This window comes from Grammomys surdaster, unplaced genomic scaffold, assembly GCF_004785775.1.
Source record: "Grammomys surdaster isolate TR1022 unplaced genomic scaffold, NIH_TR_1.0 125834, whole genome shotgun sequence".
NCBI lineage: Eukaryota > Metazoa > Chordata > Mammalia > Rodentia > Muridae > Grammomys > Grammomys surdaster.
Genome location: NW_021620662.1, coordinates 3,406,216 through 3,430,998, shown reverse-complemented (window position 1 = coordinate 3,430,998; position 24,783 = coordinate 3,406,216). Strand labels below are relative to the sequence as shown.

The 24,783-nt window shown below is 41.5% G+C and overlaps 2 protein-coding genes and 1 long non-coding RNA gene across 7 annotated transcripts in view; 2 read left to right on the top strand and 1 right to left on the bottom strand.

Moving 5' to 3' along the window:
- Fgg (fibrinogen gamma chain) overlaps positions 1-2,789 on the top strand; it is a 7,417-nt gene extending 4,628 nt beyond the window's left edge. Inside the window, exons 8-10 of one of the 2 annotated variants that reach the window (XM_028789502.1) lie at positions 479-756; positions 1,860-2,029; positions 2,569-2,789. In XM_028789502.1, coding sequence (XP_028645335.1) covers positions 479-756; positions 1,860-2,029; positions 2,569-2,583 — 463 coding nt within the window. In that variant the 3' untranslated portion in view covers positions 2,584-2,789. Of the gene's footprint in view, positions 1-478; positions 757-1,859; positions 2,253-2,568 lie in introns of those variants that run through there. The other variant, XM_028789501.1, reaches the window with a different exon arrangement.
- Positions 2,790-7,802: 5,013 nt separating this feature from the next.
- LOC114640533 lies at positions 7,803-14,379 on the bottom strand. 4 transcript variants are annotated; one of them, XR_003714159.1, is made up of 5 exons: positions 14,218-14,378; positions 13,919-14,084; positions 12,608-13,746; positions 10,175-10,335; positions 7,803-9,040 (listed from the first exon to the last, which is right to left on the bottom strand). It is a non-coding gene; the product is annotated as an uncharacterized LOC114640533 (long non-coding RNA). The 4 variants fall into 4 exon arrangements; XR_003714161.1 differs by lacking the exon at positions 10,175-10,335 and having other exon boundaries at positions 12,608-12,809; positions 13,369-13,746; positions 14,218-14,377; XR_003714160.1 differs by lacking the exon at positions 10,175-10,335 and having other exon boundaries at positions 14,175-14,379.
- A 115-nt stretch (positions 14,380-14,494) lies between these two features.
- On the top strand, positions 14,495-22,100 carry Fga (fibrinogen alpha chain). The gene is made up of 6 exons (XM_028789468.1): positions 14,495-14,627; positions 16,910-17,038; positions 17,469-17,652; positions 18,573-18,718; positions 19,258-20,407; positions 21,186-22,100. Exons 1-6 carry the CDS (start codon positions 14,574-14,576, stop codon positions 21,893-21,895), a joined length of 2,373 nt encoding a protein of 790 aa, XP_028645301.1. The 5' UTR covers positions 14,495-14,573; the 3' UTR covers positions 21,896-22,100.
- The last annotated feature ends 2,683 nt before the right edge of the window (positions 22,101-24,783 follow it).

Sequence of the window (24,783 nt, the reverse complement as noted above, 5' to 3'; positions counted from 1 at the left end):
CCTCTCACATAGGATTCATGGCTTCCGTGGTATTCTAGAAAGCCTCTTTTTGCTGGTACACCATTGCTTTGGGGAAGAAAGCCCTTTCATGCCCTTACACTTTAAGTGGTATGGCTGGATAATGAAACTCCTCTCCTTCCAATTTGGAGCATGGGTTCACTCACTGTAGATAAGTACTGTGACCTATGATAATGTGTGTGCAGTGCTAACAAAGGTTAAATGAAAGTTAAATGAAAGGTTAAATGAAATAATTATATTTTCCCTTATGTTTCCGTTTGATCTCAAGATTCTGTAACTAAAAAGCCAGGTAGCAGCTTTTAGTTTTTCTGGGATTTGCCAAAGGCTTTTAGATCCATCCTGGGTGGTGGGGATGAGCTCTGGACTGGTGCACACGGGTCTTGTCTGGAGTTGCAGTAAACGGCATTCTGTTCATCTCTTTGGGTCTGGTGACTTGAGATCCTCTGTTCCATCCTCACAGCACTGCAGACTACGCCACGTTCAGGGTGGGTCCTGAATCTGACAAATACCGCCTGACCTATGCCTACTTCATTGGTGGAGATGCTGGGGATGCCTTTGACGGCTACGATTTTGGTGATGACCCCAGTGACAAGTTTTTCACATCCCATAATGGCATGCAGTTCAGTACCTGGGACAATGACAACGATAAGTTTGAAGGCAACTGTGCTGAACAGGATGGATCTGGCTGGTGGATGAACAAATGTCACGCTGGCCACCTCAATGGAAATTACTACCAAGGTATTTTTTTCTTCAGTTATGGGTGTTTGTGTAACAGATGTCTTACAGAAGGTAGTAAACAGAAGCAGAGAGATAACGCATTAAAATAAGGACCATAAGTCTTTTATTTAACAGCTCTTCATTTCAAATCAGAATTAGATACTGCTCATTATCCAACAGGTATTATCTTAAATAACAGTAAGCTTTTGCCTATGGTAGCCACCTCTACAGGTCCTCCAACCCCCAGAAAGCATCAGTGTTTTGATATGGTACTGAAATTCTCATTATCTGAGTTGGAATTTGGAGCTGTGGTGTCTCCTTTAGGCCTACCATGTATATGATGTAGATGAACTAGCATTACCACATCTGTGCTTGTGAACACATTATCCGGGCTCAGCTAAGAACTGTGTGTCAGACACAAGTGGTGGGCAGTGGATAGATGTCAGGAGAAATGAAATGAGAGGCACAGACATACTAGTAAGAGTGAAAAAGCATAACAACCTGGGTAAAGGGTCTAGCCTGAGGATTGTAGATGCTCGTTTTAGCATGTGGGAGGCGAGGGATTCTGTAAGGCTGAAGGGGTTTGGAACACTGATTTCCACCTAGGAGTTCTGTTTAGAGAGACTCCAGGGATACTAAAGGATCTTTTAAGAAGTTAGAATACGGCCCCATTTACTAATGAGAAACTTTGTGGTGATGTAGAACAACTTTCTAGAGACACTTTCTAAAGCCCTTAATAGAATAGCATCTTCTATTAGCCAGACGGTTGTGCTGTCCTGCAGTGTCAGACCACCTGATCAGGAATCTGTGATTACCTCTGGTGAAAGGGCGGAGAGTGGAGGGAGATGGTGACAGACAGACAGAAAGAGAAAGACAGAGACACAGAGAGACAGACAGAGACAGAGACTGAGACAGACAGAGAGACAGAGAGAGGTGTTCCAGCCCCGATAAAAATGGATAAATTTAAAGTATTGACATGATCACCAAAATGGCTTGTTGGCTTTTGGAATCTCTAGGGATAGTTTCAGTTAGGAGGAAATGCTGTAGACTTCACAGTCATTCTAATGATCTAAGGAAATGTAAGGGAAAAAAAATCACATGCATGCATCTCTGATTCCTTGCAGGTGGCACTTACTCAAAGTCATCTACTCCTAATGGTTATGACAACGGAATTATTTGGGCCACCTTGAAAAGCCGCTGGTATTCCATGAAGGAAACCACCATGAAGATAATTCCCTTCAACAGACTCTCCATCGGAGAAGGACAGCAACATCACATGGGGGGATCCAAACAGGTCAGCGTGGAGCATGAAGTCGATATTGAATACTGATAAATTATCTGCCTGGAAGCTTTTAAAACAGATATAAAGAATTAACTATTAACTTCTATTATCCTGTAAAAAGTTACAATAATTTCCTCAATGTTTCTTCTACATCTTTATATTCTACTTATTAATTTTTGTCTTTCTTAAAATGATACTTAGTCATAAATGGAAATTAAAATCCATTTGAACCATATGTCTAAGTTATTTGAATCAAAGTTATTAAATATTGTTTATTTGAAGAGATAATATTGTTTGACATTTCTCCTAAATATTAAAAATAAAACTACTGTACTTTTTTTTATGATCAGCTGTAATTATTGTCTTTGGCTTTTTGTATTTATAATTTCTTGAGTATTTGTAGTATGTACTAATAAAATAGGAGACAATTTTAGAACTTCACCTGTATATTTTTTCCGTGTACTTTACCTCTTCATCATTAATATCTAATTCTTTTTAAACAAAAACAGTTACATTTTTTAATATATTTTTGTTTTGTTATATATTCATAGGCTGGAGACATTTAAAGAACATTTCAAAGCTGATTTGCTTTTTTAAAGGACTTTATCCAAGCAGAAAAATATAATATATTTCCTATGGGACAATGGATTTTCAGAACCTCACTTCATTTCCAGAGTTAATGGAATCCATGTTGCAAACTCCATTAGCAGTTTTATGCTGGCGATAATTTATCTACATGAATTTGAATAAACATTTTTGTTTCCTAAGATAAGACATTCAGTGTTTTTTGTTTGTATGTTTGTTTGTTTGTTTGTTTTGAAAAACCTTGGAAAGCATTGCAACTGTTAGTTGTGGAGTTCATATGTTATGGCTACATAGGATCCAAGGCAAGGGGAGTTGAAGGGAAAGAAAATACATGGCTCTTACCCTCCAAGGGGTATGAAACACCCAGAATACAGTAGCTTAGGGTGAGCGATGCAACAAACTAAAGTGACAACATTCGATGTAAGAGCATAAACACAAGTCACAAAGCCCCAAGCATATAGCTAAGGCATATCATAGGCTGAGTACACAGTGCTAAAGTATGCATTGGGAGATCCTTCTAGAAGAACCTTCAACACCAAGCACCTGTAGCCAGTGTATCACATAGAACTGATATTTAGAGCAGAACTGAGGGACAATCTGCTCATTTCCTGGGTGAACAGAAGGAACCAATTACTTGCTCTAAGTGGGAATTATTGAGATCCCAGGGTCTTGACTTAGGTAGCACATACTTTTAGGGATCAGCTAAGACTAGGAAAACATGCATCAAGTTATTATGCTAAGAGCTTGATTCATTTTATTGAGAAAGTATCCTTTATCTTTTATGGCTAACATAGACTTCTACGTGATTACATGTTATGTTGTCTTTCTGGGTCTGGGTTACTGCACTCGGGATGATCTTTTCCAGTTCCACCATTTGCCAGCAGATTTTATGATGACATTGTTTTCAATAGCTAAGTAATGCTCCATTGTGTGAATGTATCACTTTTAAAAAAAATTATTCTTTGGTTGAGGGACATCTAAGTTGTTTCCAGTTTCTGGCTATTACAAATAAAAAGCTGTTATGAGTATAGTTGATCAAGTATCCTTGTGGGATGGTGGAATACCCTTTGGGTATATGCCGGGGCTTTAGCCACAGACCCAAAGAAAATAAGTAACAAGAAGAGTTCAAAGGGGGACATATGAATCTCACTGAGAAGGGGGAACTGAATAGACATCACAGGTGGATAGGGAGAGGAGACTGGATGGGGTGGGTGGTGGGGATGGGAAGAGGATGGATTGGGTGTTGGGAAGATAGTGGAAGAGAGTACTGGGAACCACACCTGGAATCAGGAGTGGCATCTCTGGGACGAGCTAAAAACTAAGGGAATGGAAACTCCCAGGAATTGAACCCACCATCTTCTGTAACCAAGCAAGACTTCTAGTGGAGGGAATGGGAGAACAACCCAGCCACAAAACATTCAACCTACAATTTGTCCTGCCTACAAGATTTGCTGAGGTAAAGGTGGTGCAGATATTCTGAGAGTGGCCAACTAATGACTGGTCCATCTTGAGACCTATGCCATGAAAGGGACCCCACGCCTCAAATTGTCTGGAGGGCTAGGACCCACAGGCTGGATATCCAGAGACCTAGGATAGAACCAAACATGAATGTCTAGTAGTAGTAATAGTAGTAGCAGTAGCAGTACTAGTAGTTGCAAAGTCAATGGAATATTCCTAATGATAGTCTGCTACTCTCTTAGATTTGTGCATAGCCCAGTTGTCATCAGAGATACTATGTAGGAGGAACTAAGGTGGGAGGAGTTAGGAGAGGAAGAGGAGGAGTAAGGAGAAGAGGAAAAGAAAAAGGAGGAGCTAAGAGAGAGGGGGGCAGAGATGAAGGAGGATGGAGAACCACACAGGTATGGAGAGCACTCGTGGAGAACAACTCATAAACTTATAATTAAGTTAGCTAATTGGGATACAACTCTCTTTGTATGGGCATCTTGTTACTAATCATTATCAAGCATATAAAGCCTTTGATTAATCTATAAGAATTAGAGTCTCGTTCTCTTACTGGGCCCACATGGATGGCGGAATGGTCTGGACAATGCCCTGCCTTGCAGAGACAGCTTGAAAGATTGGCAGAGCCATCTCTGGCATCTAGTGGGTGGCAGGGCTGGTGTTTCTGGCAGCTGGTTCTAGCTGCAGTGCGTATGTGGCCTCAGGCTGAGAAACATGGCAGCTGGACTACACAGACCCGCTGCAGCTTAGATAGTTGGATGAACCAGAGGCCAGATTTAAATAATTAACACAACAATACTACACTCAGCAAATGATGGAAACAGACGCAGAGACCCACAGTCAAACATTAGGTGGAGCTCAGGGAGTCCCACTGAAAAGGGGAAGGAAGGATTATAGGAACCAAAGGGGTTAAGGACACGAAACCTACAGAATCAACTAACCTGGGCTCATAAGTACTCACAGAGACTGAACGACGAACCAGGAAGTCTACATGGGACTGACCTAGGCCCTCTGCACCCTCTGTTAGGGTGGGACACCTAACGGCCTAGTCTCTGACTAGTTGCCTGCCTTTGGGTGCAGCTGTCATAGAAAGGAGGTACCTAGTCTTACTGCAACTTGATATGCCATGACTGGTTGATAGCCATTAGGCCAGCCCCTTTCTAACAAGAAAAGAAGGAGGAGTGGCTGGGGTAGGGAACGGGAAGTGTGGGGGTGGGACGGGGGGGGGGGGGGAAACTGTGGTTGGATGTAAAATAAATTAAAAAGATAAAGGAAGAAAGAAAAGATCAGCTTGTGACAAAGCCCTCAGCTTTGATTTAGAACACCTTACTTTCCACAATTTCTTTTCAAACTCCCTCATTTTCTGATTTTTACGACCCCTCACTTAAAAAATAAAATATTCTGTAGAGACATCATTGCAATTATTGGCTCATATTAATTTTGTGATTAATTTTGAAATTCATTGAGTTACAAAAAATGGGTTAACTTCAAATTTATACCTGTTTGGTTATTAATACCTACAGGTAAATCTTGAAGGTTACAGTTTTGGAAATAAGGCATGAAACATACTTCCAGACTCAAATAGACCATGCCTCTGCAAGAAATAGACAAGATTAAGCACTTTCCTGATAAACCAACAATGCAACTTTTAAAGTGAAGTTCAGAGCTTGGGGACTTGAACAGACAAGCAGGTTCCCTCCACAGCTCAGAATCACTGACAGTTAGTGCTCACCTCTTTCCTTTATTGTGGCAAACACTGGAAAGCTTCAAAATAGGGGTTAAATGCCAAGTGTGCACCCAAGGTTCCACCTCTTAGCTACAGCAGGAAGCTTCCAAAAGGGAAAGCAAAACTACATGCAGAACAGTGAACTCTCAGTATCATGTGTGACAACCTGGGCTCAGTCCCCAGCACACACACACACACACACACACACACACACACACACACACACAAGTTCCGGTTCCAAGACTTCAAGCTATACAACTATAAAGAAGATGACTTGTGTTCACAGGCAAGAGTAATGACTTATTGGCCAAATGCTGTAGTTTTACATATACCTATGAGGTGCTATATCTTTCCCCAGTCCTTTACTGTGGCTGTAATTTATGGGCAATTTCAAGACTGTGGGTGTGAACTAAAAAGTTATAACTAGCCAAGTGTGGTGACCTATATTTATAATCTTAGCACTTGGAGATGTCTAAGACAGGGAGATCATGAGTTCAAGACCAGCCTGGGCTATAATATAGAACACTGTATCCAAAAAAAAAATGTCAAGGGGAAAAAAGAGTGGGGTGAGAGAGAGAAAAGGAGAAAAAAAGAGGAGAAAGAGGAGAAGGGAGAAATCAAGTTTCACAAGAGCTTAAATTCTTTCACTCTGACTCAAATTAGTAAAAACTAACAAAAGTATTTTTGTAGTAGATACCATTGTTTGTTCAGATGCTAAATCTGAAAAACATAAGGACGCATTAAACCGTAGGTAGAATGTCTATTAACAGCTTCTAATTACCATGATGAAGCCCAAGAAGAATGAGACAGGCTGGCTGATGATTCAATAGGCAGAGCACTGTCTGTGTTCCCCAGCTGATGGCTCAATGGACAAAACATTTGCTGTCTGCAATCCCAGAACCAACGCCCAGCCAGACTCAGTGGGTCATACCTGTTGGACAATGGAGAGGTAAAAGACACAGACAGAAGAATCTCAGGGTGCTCACTGGCCAGCCAGCCGGGTGTATGAGATTCTGTCTCAAATAACATGGGAGTGAGGATGAGCACCAGAGGTTGTCCTGTGATCTCCACACATACACCACAGCACATAGACATTACCCTCACTTAGATGAGAGACAGAGACAGACAGAGACAGAAAGGCAGAGACAGATGGAGAGAGACAGAGACAAACAACAGATAGGCAGGCAGAAAGAAAGAAAGAAAGAAAGAAAGAAAGAAAGAAAGAAAGAAAGAAAGAAAGAAAGAGAGAGAGAAGAGAAACTCAGGAGTCAAGGATTTAAAAAGTAGAGGAGAGTGAGGTGACAGTGTAAGATAGCAAGATAGTTGAAGTGAACGGGGAGCACTGAGTGAGAGGACTCCACTTCATTCCCCTCCGTGTGGATGTGCTCACCGTGTGAGGTGGAAGCTGAAGACACTTGCATCCCGAGCACATCGTTCCATTTGGTCTTTGCTGGATCCGTCTCTAGAATTACTGATTATTACTTATTCAGAGGTCCTTTCCCACCTTCCCCTTAGTGGGCAGTCTTTATGGCAAGTTTAACAACTGCTACTTTATTTACTTGCTTTTTAGCTTACCTTAGAATGTATGTATATATTGTTTTAAGTTAACAATGAAATTTTTTCTACAAATCAGTGCTACTTAAGAGACTGGGCCTCAACTTATCTGTTACTAGTCTTTATTAAATTCAAAAATTGAAGACTATCATTTTTAAACCTCTGTCTGCATTATATTTGCTTAGCTGATATTTATTGAAGTGAAATGCTTTTGTCTTTTGAATCTAATAAAAATTGGGGCCTGTGTTTTATGTTGCTTGTTTGTTTGTTTGTTTGCTTGCTTGGATGGTTGGTTTTCGTGTTTCATTTGCTATTTATTTGCTTCAGACCAGGTTACACTGTGTTGCCCTGGATGTCCTGAAACTCACCCCCATAGACCAGACTGAACTCAAACTCAGAGATCCACCTGCTTCTGCCCATCGAGTGCTGGGTTGTAAGGCATGTGCCACCACACCAAGCTGTTTCATGTAGTTTTGTTTTTAATCTTACTGGATTTTATAATACATCTATAACTGAGTAGAACTTTAATAAGAAATGGTTCTTCTTCACAAACAGTTTGAGAGTCTCTGAAATCTTCATTTCTGTTACTTTCTTCTTTCTTCCCCATGCCCCTTCTCTTCCTCTTTTCTATCTGGTGGTATGAACATTCAGCCCAGCACCTCATCTATTCTAAGAAAGCTCAACCCATCAGCTACACCCCTTGTCCGGTAACTTTGTTGTTATTTGGAGACCTTTCTCCAACTTGAAATCTTTATAATTTCCCTCTTTGAGTCCAAGAGTTATAATGTGGATGGTATTTACTTCCAAACTTAGAATTTTTCAAATATTTTAAATTTAATTTACAAATTTAGTATTTAAATGCCAAAATTTAGTGTGGTCTGAGAACATAGCCTTGATGATCTTGATTTGGGGGAAGGCAAAGTTCTGCAGATTCTTTTGAGGGAGAGCACTGTCACTGAATTAGTCTATTCCACAGAATGAACGCAGCTCATAACCACGCTCCAGCATGATTTATACCGCAGAGGCCTGTTGATTGTTATTTCCTTTAAGAAGGGGTGAAAAACAGGCTAAATACAAATGAATACTTACTGGCTTTGTGAGCACAAGCTTTGGTTCAATGGCACTGCAGCCATGATTGGATCGTTGTGAAATGTCACAGACCCACTCGTTGGAGCTATCAGTACAGCCTTCTGGGAAGGCTGCTGGCACAGAGTAAAACTTGTTCACTTTAGTTTCACTGGGAAGCACCGAAGGCAGAGATCGAGTTAAGGTCAGGCTTACGGCATTCACTCAAATCTAACTGGGTCACTGTTGCGTCTCTCAAAGCTAGACACCGGGTCTTTGGCACTCGCTCCTACCTAGCAGGTCAACACTAGAGTTTCTCTTACTGGCAAGTGGAGGGGACTCCATAAGTCTGAATGTTGACTCTCCTTAAATAAACATGGCAGGGCAGATTCCACTCTGGAATTATCCAGGACACATAGTTAAACTGTCACAAGAAAAAAGAAGAGAGCTAACATTGAGGAGACTTCGGACTGGAGATATCTTTCTTCGTGTTTGTTTTGTTTGTATTGCAAAGCTGTGGTGAGGGTCACATGACATGAGAGAATGTAGAAAATTGTTCCAACAACAATGACAAATTTGAGTTGATTCTTGCTGGGAAGATGAATAATCCTCATGGCTTTGAATCTGATAATCTGGAAGTATAAATTTAGAACATTACTTTTTTTGAGTCACGTTGTATATGATACTCATGTAGCCTAGGCTGGCTTCAAACTTACTATGTGGGCAAGGATAACCTACTCATCCAGTGTCCACCCCACCTGTGTGTGCCACCACACCTGCTGATCCCACAGGGTAGCACTTCACTTTTGCTCTTTAGACTTAAGACTTTTGTTTTCAATTTAGAGGCATCTATTTTTGTGTCCTGGTCAGGAATTTTAGAAAATGTCCTACCATGTGCATTCATTTCTCTGTTGGTTTTCTCAGTACTTTTGTTGCTGCTGTTGAATATTTATCTAAATGCGTCATTTTTACAATGGTGAAACCAAGTCAAGTGTCCTTTAAAACTGAGTCCCTGACTGAGGCCTTACCTTCCCAGTAGAACCTGTATTTCGAGTATGCTAGGCTGACCCCAATACCACGCAACAAGCAGAATGCAATAGACCTTGACAATTAGCCTCCTTGTCCTTTGCAGGTAATCCCTTGCTTGGAAAATGCTAAGTGCCTTGTAGATACCAATTCTCCAATTTCAATGGAACGTGTTCACAATTGCTATCCCTGTGAAACTAGCAGAAGACTGTGCTAACTATTAGACACTTAGGATGAACGCTAAGAATGAAGCCATGTTGTCTGAATAAATACACCAACATTCATATGGATGGCTGCACTTTTTACCTTTATTTTTATTTTATCTGTATGGTATTTAACTTTCATATATGCCTGGGCACCACATGCATGCAACATCCATGGAAGCCTTAAGAGGGCATCATGTCAAAGGGGGCTAGAGTTTAGAACTCTTGTAAACTACCATGTGTGTACTTGGAATCAAAACCAGGTCCTCCAGAGGAGCAACCAATGAGTGCTTTTAACCACTGAGCCATCTTTCTAGCTATGTCATTGTATTTATGCTTTCATGCATATCAGATGTAAAAAAAAGTGGTAAACCTGAAGAAAGTATATTATAGCTAATTATTTCATTAATAATACAGTTAAACAGAAAACTCAGGGGCTCATTTTTGCATATCCCCTCAACCCTTGTAACACACATGCACACTCATAACTACTCATTGGGAACTTTACTGAAAGAGTAAAAGACCATTGGCACTAACCTGAGTTGGGGGGGGAGGGTTGGAATGAATATGACCAAAAGCCAGCAGTGATGTAAAGCAGCAATTCCATAGTTTCCAATTTAAGAAGGTTAAGGCAGGCGGATCCTAAATTCAAGAGCAGCCTGTACCTCAGCCACACAGTGAGAACCTGTCTCAAAATACTGAGCCAAACACAGTCAACCAGGCATGGTGAGACATACCTTTGGTCCCAGTTCTCAAAAGGCAGAAAATTGGATCTCTATGAGTTTGAGGCCAGCCTGGTCTACATAGTGAAGTTCAGGACAGCCAGGGCTATATAGACACTGACTCAAAAAAGCAAACAAAACAGCATCAAAATCAAGTGAATCAAAGGCCTAGATTCAATCTACAACAGCTCCCTCCTCCTCCTTACGATGGTACTAAGTTCTAAAATCTCTGAATATTATTCATGCCAATACCCATTAATCTGGAGAGAGTTCCATTTTAAGAAATATTGTAGAGTTATTTCCTAATTGAGAATATTAAAAACAAATGTAGGGGAAGGGAAGAATAAAATCTGGAGTGTAAAAATATAAATAAATAAAAGACAAACAAAGAGACAGAAAGAAACAAAAAAAAATCAAAAAATAAAGAAACAAAGAAAGAAAGCTGAGCAAGCCAGTAAGTAACATCCCTCCATGGCCTCTGCGTCAGCTCCTGCTTCTTGACCTGCTTGAGTTCCAACCCTGACTTCCTTTGGTGATGAACAGCAATGTGGAAGTGTAAGCTGAATAAACCCTTCCCTCCCCGCTGCCCAAAACAAAACAAACAAATCAAAAAAATAAAAATAAAATGTAGGGCAAGAGAATCAAGCACTATTAAGACAAACAAGTGAAAACAACCCATTAGATCTCCCCACTTTTCTAACTGTGATTCATGATTTTTTCTGTGGTTAAGGAAAGCCCACTTCCTTAGTATAGTTGTAACTTTCAAGAAAATCATCTGGAGTCAGAACATTGACAGGTTCTAAAACAAATGTTTGGTTATCCCTCCTACGTGGATCATCTTAGTCTCATTGGCCTTTCTTAGTAAATAGCTAGACAAAACTAAACATCTGTACTAGCTGAGGAATACAGGAGGCAGCATACATGAAGCTAGATACTGCTGACAGTGTAAATTCTTAAAGTAAATCCTTACTAGAGTGAATTTAAAGTAGACCGACCACTATTGCAAAACTCAGGCAAAGGTCCTATACAAAGCCAAAATCTCCTGTCTACAGCAAGTCCAAAAATTAGAAAGTTGTTTTGTTCTTCCCAGCTATGCATTTGATTGTCGTTTTAGCTAAGAATTTCCTGGTGAAGTATCAATACTTCTTGTTATTAGGAAAAAGTAAAGGTACATATTTATATAGAATTTTGTGATGCTGGATATGAATTCCTGTCAAATGTGTGAATTCTTGGTTGTGATTATTTGTAATTGCTAGAATGATGTCAGGTACAAAAGGATATCTAAGTCAAATATCTCCCTCAGGCTAAGGGAAACAGTACAAACTTCTAGGGGAAAAAGCCATTAATTAGCAAGTTATAAATTATACCTCAAAAATTTTCTTAAAATTTTATTGATTTATTCTTTTACTGTTGGAAAACATCCTTTTTGTCATATGCCTCTGGAAAATGATGCCTATTGTGCTATCTATAGCCTATGAAACTTCATGGGTTTCATGGCATACAGAAAGTGTCACAGGATGAAGACACACACATACACACACACACACACACACACACACACACACCATCCCTGGCACACAATAAAGAACCAGGTCAAAGATGCCCACCTGGGTGTCTATTTGAGGAATCCTAACACTAGAGAGAAAATGGGGAGCTTTTGGTTACAGGCTATTGGACCATCTAGGACAATAAAAGGTGCCATTTCTGAGGATCCTGCTATAACTGTCTGAGATCACTCTCCCCTCTGCTGCTCTGTTGTCTAGTATGATAAAGTACCATGAAGAAAAACAAGAGAGGGCTGCTTCTCTTAGGTGACATGGTCAGAAATGGCCTCACTGAGAAAGAGGAAAAGGAAGAGAGGGAGGACAAGGAAGAGGAAGGAGCAGAGGAAGAGGAGGAAGAGGAGGAAGGAGCAGAGGAAGAGGAGGAGGTTCCTTTTGAACAGATGCTGGGATGGAATTAAGAAGTGAGATAGGTAGACCCTCCACAGGACAATGGAACATCGAGGGCACGGTCCTCAGGTGACATCCCTGGAAATGATGGCTTTCAAATTGTCTCTGTAAACTAACTTTCAGGAGAGTAAAGGTCCATTTACCTGAAGCCTACCAGATTACTCTCTGGGGATGCCTTGGCTTTACCATGTTCATTTTCTAAATGAAACTTCCTGCAGGCCTAGGAAAACATTTGAGGGGGTTTCCTGCCCATGCCTGGCATTTTACTGATACAGTGTCTGTGGGTGAATACTTACCAGCTTCCCTAGGAATTGCTGCTATCTGGAATCTCAGTAGCTCTGAAGCCATCTTTAGAAAGCTGAGGAACCTGCCTCAGAGTAGATAGACATGGCCTCGATGAGAGCTTTGTTCTGTCTGTGGCAAGCTTCAAATGCCCGAGATGCTCCGTTTGCAACAGAGGATGGTACTCATGATAGCGTGTTCAATGAGAAGCTGTAACTTTTGCAGAGATTATAAAAACAAGTAAAATATTTCAACTTTTAGGTTTCTGATCTAGTGGAAGAGACAGATAATGCCCCATACACTGATAAATGCCACAAGTGATACCTGATCTAAGAAAACATAGAGGAAAAGGGGGCTACATTTATTTTAGGTATCAAACCAGGAGCATGCAAAATGTCTAGCAAATATTTGGGTGCTCAGTAAGCACTCAGTAAAGGTTATCACTGTTGTTACCAGGTGTGGCTTCACATAGCAAGCAGAATTTCAGATAAAGTAGGACTGGTTGCCAGTTAACATAATACCCTGTTAAGTTTGAATTTTATACATACTATAAAGTACAAGTATATTCCAAACATTGCAGAAGACATACATACACTAAGATATATTGGTTGTCTGTCTGAGATTCAAATTTAACTTGTCATCCTCAGTTTTTATTACTAAATATAGTACACTTAAGTCAAAGGCTTCTTTCATTTTGTTGAATCATGACTGATGTAAAAGTTCTATGTTTGATGTGAAATAACCACCCCTTCGAGCTCATTAGCATATGTATCACCTCGTTTGATTATCGTTTCCTTTTCTTCTTTTTCCTTCCTTTCTCTTTCCCTCATTTCTCGTCTCTTGGTGACCACGACTGTGTCCCAGTCTCTTGAATTGCACACTTTAAGACTTCACGTGGAAATGAAATAACATCTTTCACTTAGCATGATATCCTCTAGGCTCATGCATACTGCCCCAAATGTGTGATTTTCTTCTTTTCACAGGCTGAACAGTAATCTCTCGTTATCTACCCTTTTTCTTTATCCATTCATCCATTGAATTAGGCTGCTTCCATAGTGTGTAATTGTGAATAATGCAGCGATATTCTGTTCAAAATCCAGCTGCTAGGTTTTTTGGGGGAAAATAGAAGTGGGTGGGTCACACAGAAGTTTCACTGAGTCCCGAAGAGTTGTACATGGAAATGAAGAACAGATAAAGAGAGATCAGGCCCAAAGGCACAAGGAGGAAAGAAAGCACATTTTCCCTGGCACTTCTCCAATTATGGCCAGCACTTACTCCCAGGCAGTGATGACAATCACTCCTCTGAAGGCCTTGAAATAACTCACCCATTTGTTTACTAACATGTGTAGGATGTTGTCTTTGCCCCAGTTCTTTAAATGAAGAGACTGATTCACAGGGATGAACAGTTGACCTTCATAAGTGCACAGAGCCAGGAAGCTGGAGCTAGGATTGTGGATGTTGGTGTTTGGCTCCAGAGGCTGCTGTCTTGACCTTAAAGTGGAGGAAAAGAATCTGTTTAATATAAGCTGATTGTAGGCTTTCAGGTCATTCTGAAATTCAGATGAACTCTGAATCCTATACATAGTCAAATGTCTCTGCTTCACAGACTCGATAGCCAGAATACCCTCATAATTCCTTCCGGTGCGAAGGCTGTCCATCTTCGCAGCTTCAAAGGCCTCCATTTCCTGGAATGTAGAATCTTCCCTCCAACTGCTGGCTGCACAATCGAATGCTACCATTTGCAACAACTTATCGGAAACAAACAAGGCTACAGAGAATTGAGCAAGAATTTCTGGGATACAGTGGTTATTATGGTCAGAGCAAAGGACACACTGTGAGCTTTGGTTCTTTGAGTAGTCCAAGGGTGATGATTAACTTAGCCTCCTGCAGGTTTAAGTAGGGTAGGAGCTGGGAGTGGAGTCAGTCCTCCTTCCCTTCAGCTTCAGCGCTCCTCATGAGCCATCCCTAAACGCAGAAACCATGCTTTCCCTGAGAGTCGCCTGCCTCATCCTGAGCCTGGCCAGCACAGTCTGGGTATGTGCTTTCTCTTCTCTCATTCTCGGTATTTCTTCCATAAGGAGTTTTGATTTCAGAATCTACCAGACCTTTGTTCTTAGGTTTATAAATGCCAGGTCAGGGAGGCAAATTCCTAGGTGAGCCTGACAAGTATCTGTGGAAATGTGATTTCCAGAGGGAGGCCCGAAAGGAACAAGGGATCTTGACATCTCTCATTCAGGCTAATTCAGATGCAGTCTTTCAACACTGCAGCTGTGTTCCTTTGTATACTTTCACGGTGTGGGGATTGATCCAGCATAGAATTCCTCATGCTGTGACCCTTAAACGAGGTGGCTCATGTTGTGATGACCCGCAACCATAAAATTATTTTTGTTACTACTTCCTAACTTTAATTTTGTTACTTTTATGAATCATATCATAAATATTTTTGGAGATAGAGGTTTGCCAAAGGGATCATGACCCACAGGTTGGGATCCACTGGGCATGTCAGTAAAACTCTCTGCACATGAGCTACACTGACAGATTTCCAGCCTTATGCATGCCCCCACATCTTTGTCCCTCTAAACTCTGGAGACATTATTCTAACAGAACAAAACATTTGATAAGAACGGTTCTCCAGCTGGTAATTTCAAATATTTGTCTATAACAAGCAGAACGTTTTGGGTTTAGAACGGCTTACCTCTAGCTTTGGTTTTATTTGTAATGTTTTGGCTTTGTTTGTAATGTTGAGGACTGAATCAGAACTTCCTGCATGCTGACCAAGCATTTTACACCAGCAGCCCTAAGAAGTACTTTTTATATCTTTTTGAAGACATAAAAGGAAAAGGGCACATTAATTGCCTTTGAAAACATATAGCAAATTCCGAAGAAATTAGTTATGAGGTAGTGTGCTCTTAGGAAGGATTTGTGTTCTTTTAAGATAACTTCTAAATACTGACATCATTTCCAAAATTTAGCTACAAAGACAAACAAAAGAAAGAAACTTAAATCAATGGAGTTTCTGAAACATTCTAATTTATAAAATATGTCAACTATGGCCAAGGACCTAGGTGACATCCTAATTAGTTACCCAGGCTGTATATTATTTCAGTTGTTTTTGTTGGTAGCTTTTGTTTTCTGTCTTTTGTGTTTTGTTATTGTTGTTGTTTTGGTTTTTCGTTGGTTTTTTTTTTTTTTGCTAACCATTCAAAAATCTTGATATCACAGAGTAAAGAATAACACATTTTAAGAGAATTAAAATAACAAGCTGAAGCGATATTTCTGGATAATTAGTAGTTTTATTGTCTTCCTTACCTCTTATTATTTTGTGCACTTTCTGTCTGCTTTATTGTTGTGCTATTTTACTCCTACAATTGAATTAATAATTATATTTCTCATACAAAAGGATTCTACTTGTTCTTTTAAATGAATTGTTCTTCACTGCTTTAATTATAATAATTAAGATTATTTGAATTATCACAAATGAGAATGAGACTGTGTTGACTAATTATAAGGATGAACCACCCCAAACTAACATAGTGACAGGAAGATCCCTGTAAGTTGGCAGTGCAGAGCAGAGGTGATGAACGCCTTCAAAGCCATCTCCAGCCGTTAGACTAGTAAGTCTTCTGGGGAAAAAAAAAAGTATTTCATTTGGTTTATAGCTGAGAACTTTTAGCTCTGGGTTTCTAATTACAAGGTGTTACAAAAATTGCTGGTTTCTGACTACCACTTCAGCTGTTTATTATTTTCATTTCAAATGAAAGTCTACAATTGTATGATTGTACTACAAAACACTGCCAAGTTTTAACTTCCCACATGTGTGTACTGAATAAGTACTTGTCTGGATCATGGACCATCTCCAAAGGTTACTACTATAGAAACCTGAAGGAGAAAGGAGTGTGGGTGCAAGAGGGCATAGGTTTTTGCACACAGAAAGAGGACTTTAGGGGGGAAAAACCTAGAATTTTTCATCTATCTTCTTGTCTATGGTGACAAAAGAAAAGACAAAGGAGAAATTTAACTGGCGCTGTTAATCTCGATCATTTTTTTTAAACCCCCAACATCTAGCAGACGCTTACTTAGCATCAAATACAGTTTTAAAAGTCCACACCCTTTATCTCCTTTTCTTCTCATAATGGCTCCATAGAATAAGTAGAACTTTCATTTGCCTGTAAGAAACTGGCAGCCTGTGGAGGCCAGCAGCATTGGCTTTTAATGTCTGCCATTTCTCCCTTCGGGCTTGTGAGCATAACAATGTCTCTTCTGCTGGCTAACTTTGTTGACTCTGCTCCTTTTTAAATGTTTGAAAACCATTAAAGACGGCAGACACTGATGGTAAAAGTGAATTCTTAGAAGAAGGAGGAGCAGTACGTGGTCCAAGAGTTGGGGAGAGACAACCGAGTCAATGCAAGGAGACAGACTGGCCCTTCTGCTCTGATGATGACTGGGTAAGCAGAGGACGTGGGGAACAGGGATTCTTCCTTATCCTCCCCCCCACACACATACATATATATTCAATGGGTCCTGGAGACCCTTCTCCAGCAGAGACCATCTAACAATAACCTAGCCCCTTACTTGCCAAATTAGAGGGAGAAAAATGGAAACTAATCCAAGAACAATGTCTAGTTACATCAGGTCTCTGCTGAGATAAACACGTGGGATGCCTGAGTAGTGGGACGTGGGACTACAAAATTCCTAGAGCATCATGCAAGACTAAGCAGATCTTCATTTCAGAATTCCCCTATGGCCGGTTAACTACTTTGAGGCAGTGGTTACTTGGAAGAGCTGGGGAGGCAAAAGAGCAAGGATGTGTTAACATGCTAAACTTCGGGTAGCTGAGAGACAGACCTTTCATCCAATCTTCCTTTCCATTTTCAGAACCACAAATGCCCTTCAGGCTGCAGAATGAAAGGGTTGATTGACGAAACCAATCAGGATTTTACAAACAGAATCAACAAGCTCAAAAACTCACTATTTGATTTCCAAAAGAACAACAAGGATTCTAACTCACTGACCAGGAATATCATGGAGTATTTGAGAGGGGACTTCGCTAATGCCAACAGTAAGTGGGACATATTTAGTGCTTGAACTTTCTAACAAGGATGGCAACAAAAGTCCCCAATGATAATGTCTCCTGGAAGATACTGTGGTTTTAGTTCAAAGCACTCGGTGTGGAAATCACTGAAATTTAAGGAGACTGATGTCATTTTCACAAAGTTAGAAATTAGCTTAGATTTTTAATGTCCCGTATTTTTAAAATAAAGACAAGGGGACCTTCCAAGTAGCTAATCTGCTGCTTTCCTACAGAGAGTCTCAGAGGTCAAGGCACTTCTCAATGACGCAAAACAGAGGTCAGCTCCACACTCCACTGAGTCACTCACATCTTCTCCCCCAGGACTCACGGGGCTAGGGCACACTGTGGTCGCTCTGGGGATGAAGAGTAAGCCCACTGACGTCCCAGTTCTTGAGCCCTTGTTTACCTTATTCTGTCCCCTGAGACTCTGAACAGTTTATGTCAATGGTGTAACACTAGTTGGCAGGTGAGGGATTCTGGTAACATCCAAAACACTTAGAAAGGATTTCAAAGTTCCAGGTAGAAAGAAAAACTTCTCAATAATATATTCAAGTCCTATAAATCAGGCTACAATCAAATAATCAAATGCAACAAAATGAACTATTTACCTTCTAACCTCAGTTTTCAAACACTCAAGTAATTTCTGGATTTATTTGGATTCCTTGTCATGTTTTAGGGCAGTGTGATTAGTACCCGTGGATGACTCTTGTGTGGAACAATCTAATTAAACAGGAAACTTGCAGATTATACATCCAGAGAACAAAGCATAGTAGAATAAAGTATAGAAATACTTATAAGCAATTTCCTTTTTCCTTTATTGATTGATTGATTGATTGATTGATAATTGATTGGATTTTATGGGCACATCAGTCTACAGGTACCTGAATACCTTGCATTTTCTGTTTCAGATTTTGATAACACTTTCGGGCAAGTGTCAGAAGACCTGAGACGCAGAATTGAGACCTTGAAGCGCAAGGTCATAGAGAAAGCACAACAGATTCAAGTTCTGCAGAAAAATGTCAGGGCTCAGCTGATAGACATGAAGCGTCTGGAGGTAAGCCTGCGGCCCTGGCCCCAATCTGTCTTTGACTAAGAAAGAAGGAAAAGGAAGACACTAGCCATCTACTGAGTGTCTTCTAAATCCATTATCCACCTGATATAGAAGTGTCTCCACCCTAGAGAAGAAGACAGAAGTCCAGAAATATGAAGGAAATTCTTGAAAGGTGACTAAATAGTATATTTGAACAGAATATGCTCAAGGGTGACCTGTCTGCCCACCACATGCTGAGACCTTGGCCTTAGCATCACCGAGGCCCTTTAGCCAGGGCTAACAGGATTAGTGGTTCTCGTTCCCCATTCAAATTCTGAAATGGATCCAAATAGATTCAAATAGATCCAAATATCTCCCACTGCACAATGCCCCTGGCCGTACACAGCTTCCAGTGAGGACAGCCTGAGTAGTGAAAGACACATGGTAGGATTGATTTTTCTGAGAGTCAAAGAAATAAAAGCCATTTCCAAAATGTAAACCAACTACCAGTAGCACAATGATTTCAATAGATACAATTCATTTCTCTGTCTTCCTGTCTTTAGGTGGACATTGACATCAAGATCCGCTCTTGCAAAGGGTCGTGCAGCAGGGCTGTAAACCGTGAGGTAAATCTACAGGACTATGAAGGCCAGCAAAAACAGCTCGAACAGGTCATTGCTAAAGAATTGCTTCCTACAAAAGACAGACAGCACTTGCCAGCAATAAAAATGTTTCCAGTTCCCGATTTGGTTCCCGGAAGTTTTAAGAGCCAGCTTCAGGAGGCCCCTCCAGAGTGGAAGGCATTAACAGAAATGCGGCAGATGAGAATGGAGCTGGAGAGGCCTGGGGGTTCACGAGGAGATTCACCAGGAGATTCGCGAGGAGACTCACGCAGAGATTCGCGAGGAGACTCTGCAACACATGGACCAGGGTCAAAGACAGAAAACCCCACGAGTCCTGGATCTGGTGGATCTGGGTATTGGCGTCCTGGGAGCTCAGGGTCTGGAAGTGATGGAAATCGGAGCCCTGGGACCACAGGGTCTGATGGCACTAGAGACTGGGGTACCGGAAGCTCTAGACCTGGCTCAGGCTCTGGGAACTTTAGGCCTAGCAACCCTGACTGGGGTGAGTTTTCAGAGTTTGGAGGGAGTAGCAGCCCAGCAACAAGAAAAGAGTATCACACAGATAAACTGGTCACTTCTAAAGGAGATAAAGAGCTCCTGATTGGAAAAGAGAAAGTCACCTCTTCTGGCACAAGCACTACACGTCGTTCATGCTCTAAGACCATTACCAAGACTGTTATAGGTAATGACGGCCGCCGAGAAGAGGTCAAAGAAGTGGTCACCTCGGATGATGGTTCTGACTGTGGTGATGCCATTGACTTAGGCATGACCCACAGTTTTAGTGGCAGGCTTGATGAACTTTCCCGAAGGCATCCCGACCATGCTGATTTTTTTGACAGCCACTTTGGTTCACTCTCATCTAACTTCAAAGAATTTGGCAGTAAGACCCATGCTTTAGGCTCTGATTACGACATCTTCTCAGACACTGAGGACCCCAGCTCCCATGTATCTTCCAGTAGTAAAACCTCAACTGTCAGAAAACAAATAACCAAGAGCTATAAAATGTCAGATGAGGCAGGAAGTGAAGCTCACCAGGAGGGAGAAACTCGGACCACCAAGAGGGGCCAGGCCAAAGCTCGCGCAATGAGAGGTATCGACACTTAACTTTTGGGAGATTCCCCTGACCCCCAGATTAAGTTAACCATTTCTGCAAAGTGCTTACCAGGCAGGCTGCACCTCTTTCCTAACTTCCTCTAGTGTTTTGTTGGAATCTCATTTTGGGGGGAGGGGTCAGTGTTTCATACTAGACTGTACGTTCCTCAGGGGCAGGGACTTTGCCATGTGTCTATTTCTGTAATTCCCAAATGCCTAACAGTGCAGTCATTTCTCAATAAATACATTTTAAATAAATGAACAAATTCTGCTGAAACTCAATTCTGACTCTGTTTAACCGAATTCATTCAAAATGTGTGCAATTGGAATACCCAACCCACTAACCTTAAATTTAGTGTATGTCTCAGTTGACATTTAGACGAGGTTAAAAATTTTGTTCTATTAGTATTGATTGATGAGTGCTTAGCTAGCTACCTTTAACTATCACTTGATATTAGCATGTGCAAGTAAGATTTCAAATCCATTTGAAGAAAGTTTGTTAAAGGATGAGTATCCCTTACCTGTTAAAAATTACCTCTCAATGTAGGTTCATACTTTTCCTGTGGGAGGAGGGAAGGGAGGGAGGGAGGGAGGAAGGGAGGGAGGAAGGGAGAGAGGAAGGAAGAGAGGGAGGGAGGAAGGAAGGAAGGAAGGAAGGAAGGAAGGAAGGAAGGAAGGAAGGAAGGCAGGCAGTATCTACTTTAATCTGGGCAATGCCTGTTTTTGTATATTTAAATGAGAGTAACTTCCTCCAACCAGCTTAATTTTTTTTTTAGACTGTGATGATGTCCTTCAAACACATCCTTCAGGTGCCCAGAATGGCATTTTCAGTATCAAGCTACCTGGATCCAGTAAGATTTTTTCTGTTTATTGCGATCAAGAGACCAGTTTGGGAGGATGGCTTTTGATCCAGCAAAGAATGGATGGATCACTGAATTTTAACCGGACCTGGCAAGACTACAAGATAGGTTTCGGCAGCCTGAATGACAAGGGGGAAGGAGAATTCTGGCTAGGCAATGACTATCTCCACTTACTTACTCTGAGGGGCTCTGTCCTCAGAGTTGAATTAGAGGACTGGGCTGGACAAGAGGCTTATGCGGAGTACCACTTCCGGGTTGGCTCTGAGGCAGAGGGCTATGCACTGCAGGTCTCCTCCTACAAGGGCACTGCTGGTGATGCTCTGATGGAGGGCTCTGTGGAGGAGGGGACAGAATACACCTCACACAGCAATATGGAGTTCAGTACCTTCGACAGAGATGCAGACCAATGGGAAGAGAACTGTGCAGAGATCTACGGGGGAGGCTGGTGGTACAACAGCTGTCAGGCTGCCAATCTCAACGGTGTTTACTACCCTGGGGGCACCTACGACCCCAGGAACAACAGCCCCTACGAGATAGAGAACGGGGTGGTCTGGGTTCCCTTCAGAGGAGCAGATTATTCCCTCAGGACCGTGCGGATGAAAATTAGACCATTGGTGGGACGGTAGTGAAAGAGTAGAAAGTGGAGGCTCTGTTTTCTTTGCTTGGTTAGCCGAGAAGAAAGACGAAAAGGGAAGAAGAAGGTGTCACGGATCTTGTGAACTTTTAGAAAAATTCCCAGGTGCTATTCTATTGTTTGTACTGTAGCTAAATGTAACTGAGATGAGTTACTGCTTTGAAAAAATAAAGTTTTACATTTTTTTCACCTTTAAATATCCCTCTGAGTTTTAAAGCATTTGCAAGGAGATGCCAAGGGATATGCATCTCATCAGGAAGTGAGCTCCTCTTGAACACCCATCTTTTCTCAGACCGGCCCACATCCCCCCTCCCCCCAGTCATAAGCCCGTTGAAAGTACAAAAGCTAATTTACACAGGAGATAGTGTGGGTTCTAAGCCCAGAATAACTGTGCTCCTGCCCTTGCCTACCTCTGCTCTCCACCGTATGCTTTGAGACGGAGTGTCATTGAACCAGGAGTGACTGGCTGGCCAGGGTGCTCCATAGGTCCTCTGATTGCTGGCATCACCAGTGTTGTCACCTCCCCTGTCTTGTGTGGTTGTTGGGGAGCTGGAGTCAGGACCTCCGGTTTCCACATGGCAAGCTCTTTAGACTGAGCCACAGACCTGGACTAACAGTTTTTGCTGTTGTCTGTTTTCCTTTGTTTCCCCACTGTAGTTATTGGTGACACAGGCAGAGAAAGACCATTTAAACCAGCGCCCTCTCCTCTCTGAAGCAGCAATGACTGTCTGGCCCTTCATAAAGCCTTCCAATTGCTCTTGCTATTAAATGCTACTCTGGCTCTCCCGGTGCTCTCATGGCTTCTAAACTGGAGGAATTTGTTTGAAGAAAATTGCTACCCATCCCCCAACCATTACGTTAAAATCCTCCCACTACTTGAATGTTTATGGATTTATTTAAAAAAATAAAAATCAGTTCAGATTAGCTTTTTATATTCACAACTATCAACATTTTTCTTTATGATATGATAACCTCAAGTTCCACTCTTTGGCTTGCTAATTGTAAGAAAATATTTTAACCTTTACCAAGAACAAGTACTGAATTCGAGGACTGAACTAGGTGGGGGTGTGGGGCAGTAATCGCTGTTGAGTCAGTCCCTTGTAAAAACTCAGCTACTGTTCTTTAGAACTCCAGGATTATAGGTCATCACTTCTTAAGGGAGGAAACTCCGTTGATCTCCCCTGGAGGAACTGATAGGGAATGGACCAGTAAAGTAACACATTGTTTTAGGAAGCAAGATAACACTCACCACAGAGGTTAGAAATTATCCTCTGGGCCCCTTGCCTGATTCTAATCTGATGGAGAAGAATTGCAGAGTGTAGCTAGTCAAGACCCAGGAAAGCAGAGCTACTCATTCCCATCTGGGAGAGGAAGAAAAACTGATGAATTTCAACAAAATTCAAGCCAGCATAGCACTGAAACTGGTGTTCACTAGAGGTGGACTGGCACAGCTAACCTATGCTGTGGGGGTAACAATGCAGAGCTAACCTAAGCTATAGGGGTAATATAGCAGAGTTAACCTATGCTGTGGGGGTAACATGGCAAACCTAACCTATGCTTTGGGGATTAATATAGCAGAGTTAACCTAAGCTATGGAGGTAACCTAGAAGGGCTAATCTATGCTGCTATGGAGGTAACCTAGCACAGCTAGCCTTTGCCACAGGGGTAAACTGGTAGATGATTCAAAAAGCATGACTAGGCCCTTCAAAGGTGATGCCACCTGCCCTGTCCTGAGCACCAAAAAATGAGACTTCGAATGTTATTGCCACTTCTCCAAATGCACACTGGACACAGAGAGGAAATCTGTCCAAAGAAAGTGCCACTGGCCAGTGAGTACAGGCCGACAGCCATGATGCATGCTGACATTATACCAAGCCTGACTAGTAAGTCCCAAGTCACGCTGAGACATAAGTATTTCCATGATCTGAGAGCAAGACTAGAACACTTTAAATCCTCCATGAACTGGGAGTGTGCGGATGCCTGCAATTTTAGCACCCAGGAGAATCTGTGCACATTCAAGCCCAGCCTGGTCTACACACAGAGTCCTATGTCCATAGATAGGGGAGAGCTTAATGAAGAAACAAATGTTTCAGAGACTTGGTAACTTAGTCAGAGACACGCAGCTTCCTGCCTATTGAGAACAGAGAATGTGTGTTTAAGTCTTAGTATTTGTCTCCAAGATGAGATCAAACATGAAGCCCACTAAAATGTATGTAAGGAATAGAACACATGATCACCTCTGATTATGCATATGCATACATATATGTAGTTATCACACCGAAATTGCAGTGCACACTGATATTAAAAACTCACCCACACATATTAAAGCTAATAAAACCTCCTCTCCATCTCTATGAAATACAGGCTCAGAAAAGCGGGGTGTTGAAGGAACTTAATGTTCTAAACACTTGAAGGCAGCTGTGCCTGGGGAACACTGACAGGCCTGACACAAGGATCACAGCACGTGGTGGTGTTGGTGGTGGCTGGGGAGCTCACTATAGGGAGGGAGAGAATCGCCTGATACACTGTCCTGAAGTTGACAAGTGTAAGTCCAATCATGTTGGCAATATTCCAACTATTTTTAATCATGCACTAAAGCTCCTCATCGGTTCTTCAACACACAGTGAAACAATAAAATGACTGTCTGAAACTGATATTTTTTTACTATAAAATCAAAGTTAATTTGATTTTAATGTTCCTTGATCAGGCCCATGAGATGGCTCAGTAGGTAAAGGTGCTTGCTGCTAAGTCTGATGATTTGAGTTCAGTCTGGGGACAAAGACGGTAAGCGAGAGCTGAGTTACTCTGGTTATCTCTGGCTTCTGCACAGGCACACAGATGTACATTAAATACACATAATAGTTTAAAAAAATTCTACGA